This window comes from Gadus morhua, chromosome 20, assembly GCF_902167405.1.
Source record: "Gadus morhua chromosome 20, gadMor3.0, whole genome shotgun sequence".
Classification (NCBI taxonomy): Eukaryota; Metazoa; Chordata; class Actinopteri; order Gadiformes; family Gadidae; genus Gadus; species Gadus morhua.
The window spans coordinates 7,683,829-7,696,098 of record NC_044067.1 but is presented as its reverse complement, the minus strand read 5'-3'; the positions used below and the strand labels follow the sequence as shown (position 1 = coordinate 7,696,098).

General features: G+C 47.1%; 2 protein-coding genes across 3 annotated transcripts in view; both read right to left on the bottom strand.

Annotated features, from left to right (window-relative positions):
• The window catches only part of rnf17 (ring finger protein 17), a 32,559-nt gene extending 29,725 nt beyond the window's left edge, over positions 1-2,834 (bottom strand). Inside the window, exons 1-3 of one of the 2 annotated variants that reach the window (XM_030343111.1) lie at positions 2,716-2,834; positions 2,351-2,463; positions 2,088-2,185 (exon numbers count right to left, since the gene is read on the bottom strand). In XM_030343111.1, coding sequence (XP_030198971.1) covers positions 2,088-2,185; positions 2,351-2,463; positions 2,716-2,779 — 275 coding nt within the window. In that variant the 5' untranslated portion in view covers positions 2,780-2,834. The remainder of the gene's footprint in view (positions 1-2,087; positions 2,186-2,350; positions 2,464-2,715) is intronic. The other variant, XM_030343112.1, reaches the window with a different exon arrangement.
• Positions 2,835-3,040: 206 nt separating this feature from the next.
• Positions 3,041-12,270, bottom strand: part of xpo4 (exportin 4) — a 32,705-nt gene continuing 23,475 nt past the window's right edge. Inside the window, exons 15-25 of the mRNA XM_030344048.1 lie at positions 9,641-9,800; positions 9,318-9,487; positions 8,614-8,788; positions 7,471-7,677; positions 7,001-7,087; positions 6,572-6,752; positions 6,292-6,413; positions 5,446-5,576; positions 4,979-5,096; positions 4,511-4,603; positions 3,041-4,426 (exon numbers count right to left, since the gene is read on the bottom strand). Of these exons, the coding sequence (XP_030199908.1) occupies positions 4,229-4,426; positions 4,511-4,603; positions 4,979-5,096; positions 5,446-5,576; positions 6,292-6,413; positions 6,572-6,752; positions 7,001-7,087; positions 7,471-7,677; positions 8,614-8,788; positions 9,318-9,487; positions 9,641-9,800 (1,642 nt within the window). The 3' untranslated portion in view covers positions 3,041-4,228. The remainder of the gene's footprint in view (positions 4,427-4,510; positions 4,604-4,978; positions 5,097-5,445; positions 5,577-6,291; positions 6,414-6,571; positions 6,753-7,000; positions 7,088-7,470; positions 7,678-8,613; positions 8,789-9,317; positions 9,488-9,640; positions 9,801-12,270) is intronic.

The following is a 12,270-nucleotide window of genomic DNA, read 5'->3' as shown; positions in this document are numbered from 1 at the left end:
AATATAACATTATATATAAAAGCAACACACACAAAACCTGAGTAGAAAATAGTCAAATTACCACACACACAGTGTGCGCTAGGTTTGCTGAACAACGCGGACCGGATTTGGGGGGGAAAAGCTGAAAAAAACTGTAATGGATTACCTACATTGGTGCGCGGCCCGGAGTTTTGAAACAAACTGGATCGGGAGTCCGGATCGGGATTTTCCCGTGCAGGCCGATCCGATATTGAAATGCATTTTTTTGCTAATATCGGCGGCCGATCCGATCCAAATATCGGATCGGGACATCCCTATTGTGTAGTAGGCAAAAAGTTTCAGAATGCGTACTACTGCAACAGTATACAACAGTAGGCCACTGCTCTATCCAACAATTCAGCCGGAGTCCGGTAACCGAAGAAGAACACCGCGGTGAATAAAAAAAATAAAAAAATCTAGATGGCTAACCCGGCCGGCACCACCAGCAGCGGCGGTGGCTTCAGCGACGGTAAATTATTGCAGGGGACTTTAATTTTGCTGGCATCTGATGTACAGCGCACAGAGGGGAAATACGTAATCTCCGAACATCCGGTGGCGTTTCGGTGGTGTTCGGAAGCGTTCTACGCATAGCTGTAGAACGTACTACATTAACGGTTAAGTAGTAGACACTGAACAGAAATAGTATATACTTAGTATTCGGATGCACCCTAAGTTATAGGGTCTTAATAACCAACCAATCATAACCCTCTATGTGCCTGCTGTCAGATCAATCCCTTCTATCCAATAACACTTTCACATTATCCTGTTCTACATTCCAAATTATTCCCTCTGCAGACTTAAAGATTGGGCCAAGTGCTAGAGGACGTCTGACGAGTGTCACACACGTGTCGGATAGAAAAATTCCTGCAACCGTAATATCTTAAATTTTAGAGCCTTGGCTTCCCTGTTTTATAAGAAACATTAAAACGGCAACATTAAAGTAGTTTGTAGTAGTTTTCATGTGGCTATGAATCATTAGGCAATCTGTATGTATCCATCCATCGATGCCCCTCATGCGTCCCCTAGTGGGGTTCCGGTCTAAAGGTTGGGAAACCTCGTGCCAGGCCCGGTTATAAGGGGGTGCATAAGCATGCATTGCACCCCCCAAAAAAATGTTTGCACCCTCAATTAAAAAAAAAAAAAAAAAAAAGATTTTTTTTAATATCGGTTTGTCGCTCTATATCAGCGCTGCTGTGATTGGCCGCCGGCTGGCATCGTGTGTCATGCCGGCGTCGTGTGCAAAATGCACGCACCCATATAGTATATCTATGGTGCGCACGGTAGTGACGTTGAACTTCTTCGGCAGCAACAGTTATATATCCGTTGGATATCCAATACATGTATTAAATGTATTATGTTCATAAGAACCCATATTTATTTTTATTGTATTTATTTACAATCGTGTTAACTTTAAGAGTATTATACTGATTACTTTTGTTCAAAGTTCAAAGTCTGAAAGTGTTCTTTCCTTGTTCAGCTAAAATCTGTTTTATTTTTAAGTGGCAATGTACAATTATTTGTTATGTCAAATATCCTGCCACAATTTATAAAAAATAAACGTTATTTTTGAATTGCAGTCACATGTTTTTTTTTTAGTGTAGAATTCTGTTCTTTTTTACACCTCACACATCACACATCAAAAACCTATCTCATATTCAAAGCTATCCAAGATATCAATAAGCTAATTTTGCAGCTGAAATGTTCCAACATGTCAGTAGAACTACGCAGAAGTGCTTGTCTATGGTAGGAAAGGCCTGTGTGTAAAAAAGCGAAGTCTGAACTGAAGCTGGGTAGCTGGTTTTAGTAGGCCTATAGTACTGGTGCACCCCCTGTAATCTCAGATGCACCCCAAGGCATTCTGTTCTGGAACCGGGCCTGCCTCGTGCCCACTGCCTCCGTCCGTTGACTGATCCCCATTGACTTTGAATGGGGACGGACGTGCAATGCATTGTGGATCCGTGCGCTGAAGGCTCCGTCAAAAAGATGAACAATTTTCAACTTTTTTCGGCAGCGACGGATCCGTCATCCAATGCATTTTGAGTGGAGTAGGTGAAGCGCCCGTCCCTCACCTCTTTATCTTTTTCATCCGGACCGTGTAGACGAGGCCGATGATCCGACTTTCTACCTCCAGGCCATAGACACCACCCTCTGGAAGGCTAGACTCCACCTAGAACCATACCCATTGCAATAAAAGTAATCATTGGCGTCCCCTTATTTTTCTAATGTAATATTCAAATTGAAAAAAAAAATTGCAGTAACTAGCTGGACATGTCATACAGGTTTTTTTGGATGCACTAAATTGAGATGTGAGACTTCAGCGTGTATTAAGTACCGCGCAGTCCGGGCAGAGGACGGCCTTGTCGTCCTCCAGGGACAGCAGACAGCCGCTGCAGAACACGTGCCCGCACAGCAACATGTGGGGAAGGTTCCCCTGGTTATCCAACTCTGGAAAACGTGAATAAAACTAGTCCGTGAAGTAAAAACCAGAACATTCATTCGACGGCATATACGGCAGAAAACAACGTAAACAATTGTGTCAAAGACTTCAAGTAGCAAGTTTCCAAATGACAAAGTTAGCATTAAGTTAGCAAGCTGGCTAGCAGTCAAGTTAAACCTCAAATAATAATTAGTAACAGAACATTAGAAATTGTATGAGCGGGTAGGACAATTTATCCATGGACCTATTAAAGATTTTACCAGGTAGCGTGTAAGCATCCAGGCATAATTTGCAAACCAACGAGCTGGAGATATTTCGATCCATCGCCAACCTCAAGTAGAGTCGAAAGAATGGTTGAGTCCAGTGAGCAGCATCTTGGCACCGACTGACACCGCGTCACGTGTTAGCGGGGCGCCCGGGTCCGATTAACAAGTGCACCTCACGGTTTTTTTTTTTAAGATATTAAAATACATAACCTACCCGCTCAACCGATTTCATTAGTACGCTTGGTTGGTGCCATCTGTACGAGATTAATTCTTTTTGTTATGATAATTGACTTAATATTCAATACTCCTCAATTTCCACTTCATTTAAAATCTTTATTAAAAAGCCAAAATAGTTCAAAAACCATACAATAGACCCCAAACAAAAACAACTGAGGCCAGAACATTTTATACAATAACTTTATGTACACTTTTACACTTAATGAACAAATTATTCAGCCGTTATACAACGGCAGGGCTTGCGCTCTGAAATGGAAGGTGTGGGCGTTGTAATCCTTGTAACGCTCCACTTTGGCTGGTTTTTGGTTATTTTGTGCCGCCCTCCATTGTCCTTAAGCCGCTTCGATCCAGTGTCTCTCCATGGGGAGAGTGGCTTCATGTAGAAAAATAAAACAAAATGTCCACGAAACCTTCCCACGTCTTTCCATTTGTTTTCACTAAACTTTATAGTCCCAGGGAGACAGACTGTCTGAGTTCTGCCCTGCTGTGAAACGGAGGGGAGGAGGGGAGGGCACACAATAAAACTAAACCCCAACAGGGGAATGGAAAATCAATGCACTAAGTCAACATTTCTCATTAAAATAAAAATCTCCTGCCATATTTCAGCATATTAAAAAAAGAAAAACTTTTCAGTCAGGTTTGGTGACGTAACATAACTTGTTTTCCTTTTTTGAAAACATATATACATCCGTTCATTAATGCAATTCTGATTTGGTTTTCGACACCGTTATGAGCAAACCGCTCATTTGAATAATAATTCCTGCCCCCATCGGGCTGAATGCAACTGACTGTTTGTGTTTGTGTGTGTGCACCTGTGTGTGGCAGGTACGGTCGCTATGGTAATGTGTTTTCAAGCAGCGTGCATGCTGAAAGAAGACATGCACAGGACAATCAAGAGAACAAAAGGCACTGTGGGAAGGGCTGAGTGTGTGAGGGATATTATGGGACGTCCGTGACAAGTACGGTGGTGTTGGGTCAACACAGGCCTTCCACCTAAAACCCTATAATTTCAATGATGTCTAAGCAGTGTGTGTGTGTGTGTGTGTGTGTGTGTGTGTGTGTGTGTGTGTGTGTGTGTGTGTGTGTGTGTGTGTGTGTGTGTGTGTGTGTATCCGTAGTGTGGGTGTGTTTTTCGAGTCCCTGCTCCGATGACGCAGTTCCCAGTCTCTTGGCTTCCCGCTCAGAAAGTCCAAACACAAAGCTCGGGCGACTGGTGCTAAGGTGGCGGGGTTGGGGTTGGGGTTGGGGGGGGGGGGGGGTCCCCCAGTGGTTATTTGACACAGAGCAGACCTCCAACGTTGGACACAAACTCCTCAAGGCTCTTGAGGAAGGCCACCTTCTGCTTGCGGTCCATGGTTGGGGGGGTGCTGCTGGCAGACAGCTTGTTGAAGGCGTCGGCCAGGCGCTGGTAGATGACGGCGTCTCTCTGCGACGCCAGCAGGGCCTCCACCAGCTCAGAGTACTCCACCTGACAAACAGCAACACCGCGGGTTACAGGACATCGACATAACACACCGGTACACCATCTGTTCTGAGGCGGTGTTCCACTGACCTGGTGGAGGCAGACGAGCGTGTAAAGCGCTTCTCCGGCAGCCACCGTCATCTCCATGCTGTGCTTCTGTAGCACCAGCATGTCAAACACCAGCTGCACAGAGGGTCAAAGGTTAGGGTAGGGGCGAGGTCAGTGTGACCAAGGCCGGTCGACATGTGGATGGTCTGCGTGCGGTGGACCTTGAGGTCGGGCTGTGCCATTCATCGAAATTTGATCGCGATTTTCGGGTAAAACATCTCCAAACTAATTCATCGAGATGAAACTTTTTTTTACGTTACTTTTTTATTTGAAAAATAATTTTTTTTAAGTAGATGTTTCAAAGTTCTGATTTACAAAGTGTTTTTTTGGAGCGAAATGTTGAATGATGCATCATGTTTTCAAACTCAAAAATAATCGTTTGAATAATCGGGATTTCCATATTGACCAAAGTAATGGTGATGAGGTTTTTCCATGACGGAGGAGCCCTACCTTGAGGAAGTGGCGAGTGGCTATGAAGAGCGGGGACTCCTTGTCCTGGTTCTTGGCACACTGCTCTGCCAGCGGGGACAGGGCTTCCAGACACAGTTGGCTGACCTCTGAACTCATCCTGCAGGGCAAAGGTCAAGGTCCGGACACAAGTGATCTGTAGCAGCAGGTACACATGCTAATGGCTACGTAGATACTACCCTGCAGTGGCCTGGGTAAAATTGATCACTTAACTGCGTAGAGGCCTTGTGGAAACGTTGAACCAACCAGAATTTAGCTCCTGATGTCAACACATTTGCAATTTATTGTATGTACCCCTTGTTCCAGATGTTGTATATACCAGTGACAGCTACAGTCTTCATGTCTTAGACTAGCGATCTTAATAGAAGACCTAGCCCAGCCTAGCAGCCTTAATAGACAAGTGCTTTAGGCTATCCTAGTAGTCTCGTTTCTGGTAGATGTGAGGATACGAGGTCATTCCTAGCTCCAAGGAGAACATGAGGCTCTTGAAGAGCTCCTCTGGGAGCTGAGGGATCTTCTCTGGAAAGATCTCACAGATGAAGGTAATCAGCTTGTAGTACTGGTTACACAGCGAGGGGAACTGAAACAGAGATGCATGTATAAACATAGTTAGCTGTAGGAGCTAAGGTTAGCTGGTAGAACTACATTCAAGTTAAACAGAAAAGGTTTAATCAAAAGCCGGTTGGACCCATTGTGTGGCAAACAAGTTGAGGGTTAGGATTAATATTAGGATAAAAGTGAACTGGTTTGATCTGGGATTCGTATTTATCCAAAGAGTATTTGAACAGGTTTTATCTTTGGTTCAAGGAATAATAGAGTCTTAAACACTTGAGACTCTGAGATCGTTACAGTACGTTTTCATTGATTTACAAAACATTCAGTGCCGCTTACAGCGAATTACTTTGGGCAACCATCTATCCGTTTTCCTTGGAGTGCTATCATCTTCTTTATTCCTAATAAGTGGACTTTATGTTTTAGCTTGTATCATTGATTTAAGTTTAAACTGAGGTGTATTTTACAGTTCAATCTGGGATTAGGGTTATTTCTGAAGTCTGAACAGGATTAGAATAATAGAGCCTTATTTACAAATGTATTTGAACATGTTTAATCTGGGACTATGGCTAGGCTTGGGTTTATCTAAACAGGAATAGAGTCAGGTCAGGTGTAATGAATCATGTGTAATGGAGCAGGTTTTGGTGTGGGTTGACGATTAGTCTGAGTAGCATCTAAACAGGAATAGAATCCGGTGTAAGGGAGCAGGTTTAGTTTGGGGTAAGCATTAGCCTGAGGTGTACCTTGAGCAGGTCCTGAGACATGAGCGGGAGGACGATGTTGACCCCGTACAGGACCACGTCGGCCGCCGACACCGGTCGGGTGGTGGTCCCCGTGCCCTGGTCCTGACCCCGGAACACCTCGTCTACAGACGCACACAAACACACAACGTACAAAAACAGTCACGCACTAGGCCCAGACGGATGATAGGATTAAGGATGCGCCTGCAGGTGACACTGCAGTCTTTGGAGGTTCGGACCCAGAACCTAGATTGATGGATGATTGCGTAGATGGAAGGCTGACCTGTGTCGCTGAAGTCGATGAACTCCTTGGAGAGCAGGTTGGTGAGCAGCTCCATGATGAGGAGCAGGTCCTGGTACTGGTCCTCCTCCGCAGTGCTCTCCCCCCGCCGCCGGCCCATGTTGTTCTTGGAGTACACCTGCAGCAGCGTCAGGCACGCCTCGTAGAGCCTCATCGACTTAACCTGGGGAGAGAGCGCATCTTAGACTTAGACCAGGGAGAGAGAGCATCTTAAATTTAGACCAGGGAGAGAGCATCTTAGACTTAGACTGGGGAGAGAGAGCATCTTAGACTTAGACCAGGGAGAGAGAGCATCTTAAATTTAGACCCGGGAGAGAGCATCTTAGACTTAGACTGGGGAGAGAGAGCATCTTAGACTTAGACCGGGGAGAGAGAGCCTAATGGATTTAACCTGGGGAGAGCAAGACCTACCTCTCCGAGGTAACAGATCTGTTTGTGAGCAACCTCCACAAACACCTCGATGATGAGGTTGATTGTCTCTGGTGTGTTGCGGTATACCTGCGCCACGAGAACACAAACACACGCAAACATACATTAATCCCTTCATTTTCACCCATCTTCATGGTGACAACCGATAAAACATTGTTATGAATCTTACAGGGATTTGCAGGTCTGGCATTCACAAGATGACTGGAAAGTGACCCCTAACCTCCTTGAAACCATTACACCTTACATTCAGATTTTCTTCAACTGATCCCTTTGAGTACATTCAGATTGTCTTAAAGGGGAACAGATAGTGTACCATTTTCTAATATAAGAAATAAAAAAACAGAATGCAAATGCCGGATCCGCAGACATCAATAGTCCAACCCTTGCCTGCTAAAGGATTAAACTAAAAGGTTCCTGTAATAACCACTTGTCGACCACCCCTCTCCACACACCTCCATAAGGCCGATGCAGCTGGACAGGAATTCCATGAGGAAGGAGAAGAGCGCAGCCACGTTGTCGATCTGCGTGGCCTCGGCGATACCGCACAGCGCCTCCAGGGTGGCGGTGATCTCCTGCCGGACCGCCGTCTCCTGGCTGATCTGGGCGAAGTTCTCCTGGTTGATGAGGTTGAGGAAGCGCTGCTGCAGCGGGTGGAGCACCTGGTGGAGGGAGGGAAAGAGAGCGGGTCTGTTTAGACGGCGTGGAGGGTCGGGGGAGGGACAGCTGAAAAGGACTGAAGGGGGGAGGGTCGGCTGAGTGGAAGAGTACGAGAGAAAGAGCGAGAGAGTTAGAGAGAGTAAAAGAGAGAACAAGAGTTGTTAAAGAGACTGCATGACCCAAAGAAAATAAATATATATATATATATAAATAAAAAAGAGAGAGAGCGAGTGAGAGAGAGAGAGAAAGAGGCAGAGACAGAGACTAAGGGGCCACTCACACTAGGGCCGTTTGCCTGTTCCGTGCTGCAGGAAGATTCAGCACGATGCCCCCCCTCCCCACTCCCCCCGCTGGCCAGCGGTCACACTGCTCCCAAAGGCCGTGGCCTGGGCACGATTGCTCCTTCACATACGTCATCACGTCGTAATACGGTAAATACGTCATCACCAAGCGTCCTCGCCGCCATAACAACAATGGAGAACAACAACGTGAATGCTGTCGTCGGCCCAAATTTCAAGTAAACACTCGACACTATCGCACCAACGTAAACCCACTTGTGAACCGATTGCCGCCATTGTTTAAAATGATTGTTGTGGGGAAGAAGGGCATGGACCGATAAAGAAAGAAGGGTCGCGCAAGGACTATGTCATCCAGCTCACGTTGCGTATCCGCGCTTGTGTGTGTGTCATCTCATTAGCATCTGTACTTTGGCCACGGCACACCTCTCCCAAGTGTGCCGTGGCCAAGGGGCTGTTCCGTGCTGGAATACGGATGCGGTGGTCACAATAGCCAAACGTTCTAGACTTTAGTATGCAAATGACCCCGGGCACGGGGACGCGGCCCTAGTGTGAGTGGCCCCAGAGAGAGCACGCAAGAGCGTTGAAGAGAGAGCGACACAGAGAGGAAGATGGAGAGAGACACACAGAGAGAGAGCCCACCTCAGCCCAGTACTGTTGCTTGGTGTCGGCGTCCATGTGAGCGAAGCCGCCCAGGACCAGTGCCTTCATCAGGTTGCGCTGCACCGAGCTGGACAGCAGGTGGAGCGGCGGGCTGCGGCTCGCAAACTGCTTTGCCAGGTTCCACCAGTTCTCACACTGCACCACCATGTTGGCCCTATTGGAGGAAGCGGAACCGTCAGCACTTTCCTGGGAGCTTCAACGTTACAATTTGGATGGAGAACGAACACAAAAATATAGAAAATAAGTTACAACAATGTTTGTGTGATGGACCATTCTTGACTGAATGTGTTCCTTCTTTTTGCTGCTTGTCAGATAATAGAAGAACATTTCACAGACATCACTTTGGACTCTGGTTACTTGCCGACCATGCCATTCTTTTTTATACTTTATACATTTCACAGATTTAAATGATTATCAGTTAGATAAATCCACCTTGAGCATAACCGTTATTAGTATGTGCTACACATGAACCTCCTAAGATGGCGCAACTTGATTGGCTCGCTATATCGAGATATTGGGCAATATGCCATGATAGAGATCTCACTGTCACGCTTGTCCTGTCACGCTAATAAGATCAAATAAACCGCTAATAAAAACAATTCATATTCCCCCCACTTATTCGCCGTCGGCGAGTAAGTGATAAGTAACAGCCAGTAGAGAACCAAGGGCTAACCGCTCCTCACCTCTCCCTCCGCTCCACCAGTGTGACCAAGAGCTCCACCGTGTCATTGGCCAGCTCCGGCTCCGAGCTCCACACCGATAGGTTGCTGATCACCTTCTCCAGCAGGTACCCCACAATCCACTGGGCTCCCTCTGTGTCGGCACCGAAGGCCGTAACCAGAGGTATACTGACCTGGTGGGTCAGATAATACGATTATAATACAGCTTTCAGGCTTCGATATACACCTAGGCAACCTGGGAACTGTTTTTATAATGGCTTGTTGGAGACACACAGGGTTGCATGGGTGACACACCATTTCCAACACTTTTGCCCCCCTGCTCCTACCTGTTGGTATAGCTTCTCGTCCACCAGCAGGTAGGTTTTGGCCCAGCGACGCAGGAACCACACAATGTCCTTCCCCATCTGGGGACTGAGCAGCGTGGTCAGGCTTGCCCTGGTGGCCCGCGACTCCACCTCAGAAGTCCTCAATACTGCAGACAGAAGCCTGGGGAGAGGAGGGCGAGGATTAGAGGAGGAAGAGGTTGGGGGTGAGTGAGTGTGAGTGAGTGAGTGAGTGAGTGAGTGAGTGAGTGAGTGAGTGAGTGAGTGAGTGAGTGAGTGAGTGAGTGAGTGAGTGAGTGAGTGAGTGAGTGAGTGGAAGAGGAGAAGTGACATTAGGCGAGGGAGTGGAGAAGAGAGTAAAAGGAACAGAGGAGTAGAGCAGAGGATGGGAGAGGCGGAGAGAGGGGGGAGAAGTGGTTGGAAAGCATGAGGGAGAGAATAAAGGAACAAAGCAAGTTGTTCAATTAAGTGCCAAAAATTGGGAGTTAAACAGGAGGAGTGATGAAAGAGATGTAGGGAGGAATTGGAGCCAATGGAAATAAAGAATGAATGACCCATAGTGAGAGAATGAGGAAGAGGACAGCCAGGAGAAGGGGATGAGTGAAAGGGAGGAGAGGAATGCAAGACAGGGAGAAACATAGAGAGAAGAGGAGGGGTGTTGAAACAGAAGGTCAGTGCGATGGTACATGATGAAGGTTGAGAGAGAAAGGAAAATGTAATTGAGAGGGGACTGTATGAAACCAAAAACCACGATGAGCATCAGAGAATAATAAATAATATTATCACCACTCAGGGAGAACAGCCTTGACATTAATAAAAACACACACACTGTGTCCACCCCCCCTGCTCTCCTTGCATTTCCTAACAGTTGTGATGTTCTCTCTGGACGTCAGCAGGTTCTTCAGCCTTGACAATGCCTCCTTAACCAATTAACTATCTTCAGGACATCAGATTGCTCCTAAACTTAGACCTTGTCATTGCGTTCTCCCAGAGAGACCCTGTTACCGTAAGACAATACATAATTAAAGCCCATCTCTGATAACGCCACACCAGCGGTAACTCCACCATCTTTAGGGTCAGGGTGAATGCTAATTGGATTGGGGCCCGGTTACCTTCTGCTTAGTATGTGTGTGTGAGAGAGAGAGTTTGAGTGAGTGATCGTGTGTGTGATGCACAGGCGCACGTACAACAAGGAGACAACAATAGACAGGGCAGCATGTGTCGCTGGGTTTGTTTGTTTAAGGTCACAGTAGACCTTGCATTGTTGTAGAAGGTCCAGCACACTCTCTGCGTGTTTCAGCAGGTGTGTGTGCGTGCGTGCGTGTGCGCGTGCGTGCGTGCGCGTGTGTCAGGTGGTCTGGCGGTGGGTGTGCAACCCATTCAGGGAAATGTCACCAAGCTTTTGTTGTTCCCAGAACAATGTGAAACCACGGGCAGTGCTGAAGGTGTGTGTGTGTGTGTGTGTGAGTTTGCGTGTGCGTATGTGTGTGCGTGTGCATATGCATGTGTATGAGAATAGGACTGGTAAGGCCCCCTGTCTCCTCCTAGCCTAACACCATGAAGATGATCCGTGATGAAGATGACCATGATAGGGGATGAAGCGGACAAGGGTACATATCTGTTTCTTATTTGAAGAGCACTAGTCTCAAAGCTCTCTCAGACGTGGACGATCCTCCATTGCTACAGGCTTGCCTTTTACGTCAACAGCAGAAGGCTGGCGCAAGATTTATGTGGGCTCGTTATCCAAAAACATATTCATCCAAAAGGTGACCTCAGAATCTCTAAAAGTCCAATGATGTGGAGTGTCCAGTGATGATACGGTTCATAGCAACATTCACTTGGAAAAGGTTGCGTGTATGTGTGCGGGCATGTTTGCTTGTGCGTGCAGTAAGCTATTGTCCTAGTTTGGAGTCTCCCCAACAGTGTGCACAAACAGACTATTTGGCTGAACATCCAGCCAGAGGGACCGCCGCTGACACGCGCCACCCAGCGCCGAGACACTTTCTACCCCCACAAGGTCTGCTGGGATGTCACCCTGTTAGCACCAGGCCACGCCACTCAGAGAGGGAGAGTGAGGGGGTGAGAGAATGAGAGTGTGGAGCAGGTGTGTGACCCAGACGTTTATGAGGGTTTTGTAAGTATATTAGAGAGGGGAGGGGGCGCGTCCTATTCCTGGTCTCTCCCTCTGTGGGCTTTATGAGTGACAGATGCCAGAACCGCAGCAGAACTATGCCTAATGGCTCCCGCTGAGTGGGAACAAAGCGAGGGAATGTCTCCTTGACGACGGAAGTTTGACTGGCTGCCACGCCCTTGACCACGGTGCCACCACCATACTGACAACTGCTCTCTACCAAACCAATGCTATGACGATACACCTCTACCATACTGCACCACTAACAGACAACTGCTCTGACTACCAAACCAATGCCATGATGATACACCTCTACCATACTGCACCACCATACTGACAACTGCTCTCTACCAAACCAATGCTATGACGATACACCTCTACTATACTGCACCACCACTAACAGACAACTGCTCTGACTACCAAACCAATGCTATGATGATACACCTCTACCATACTGCACCACCAAACTGACAACTGCTGTCTACCAAACCAATGCTATGAC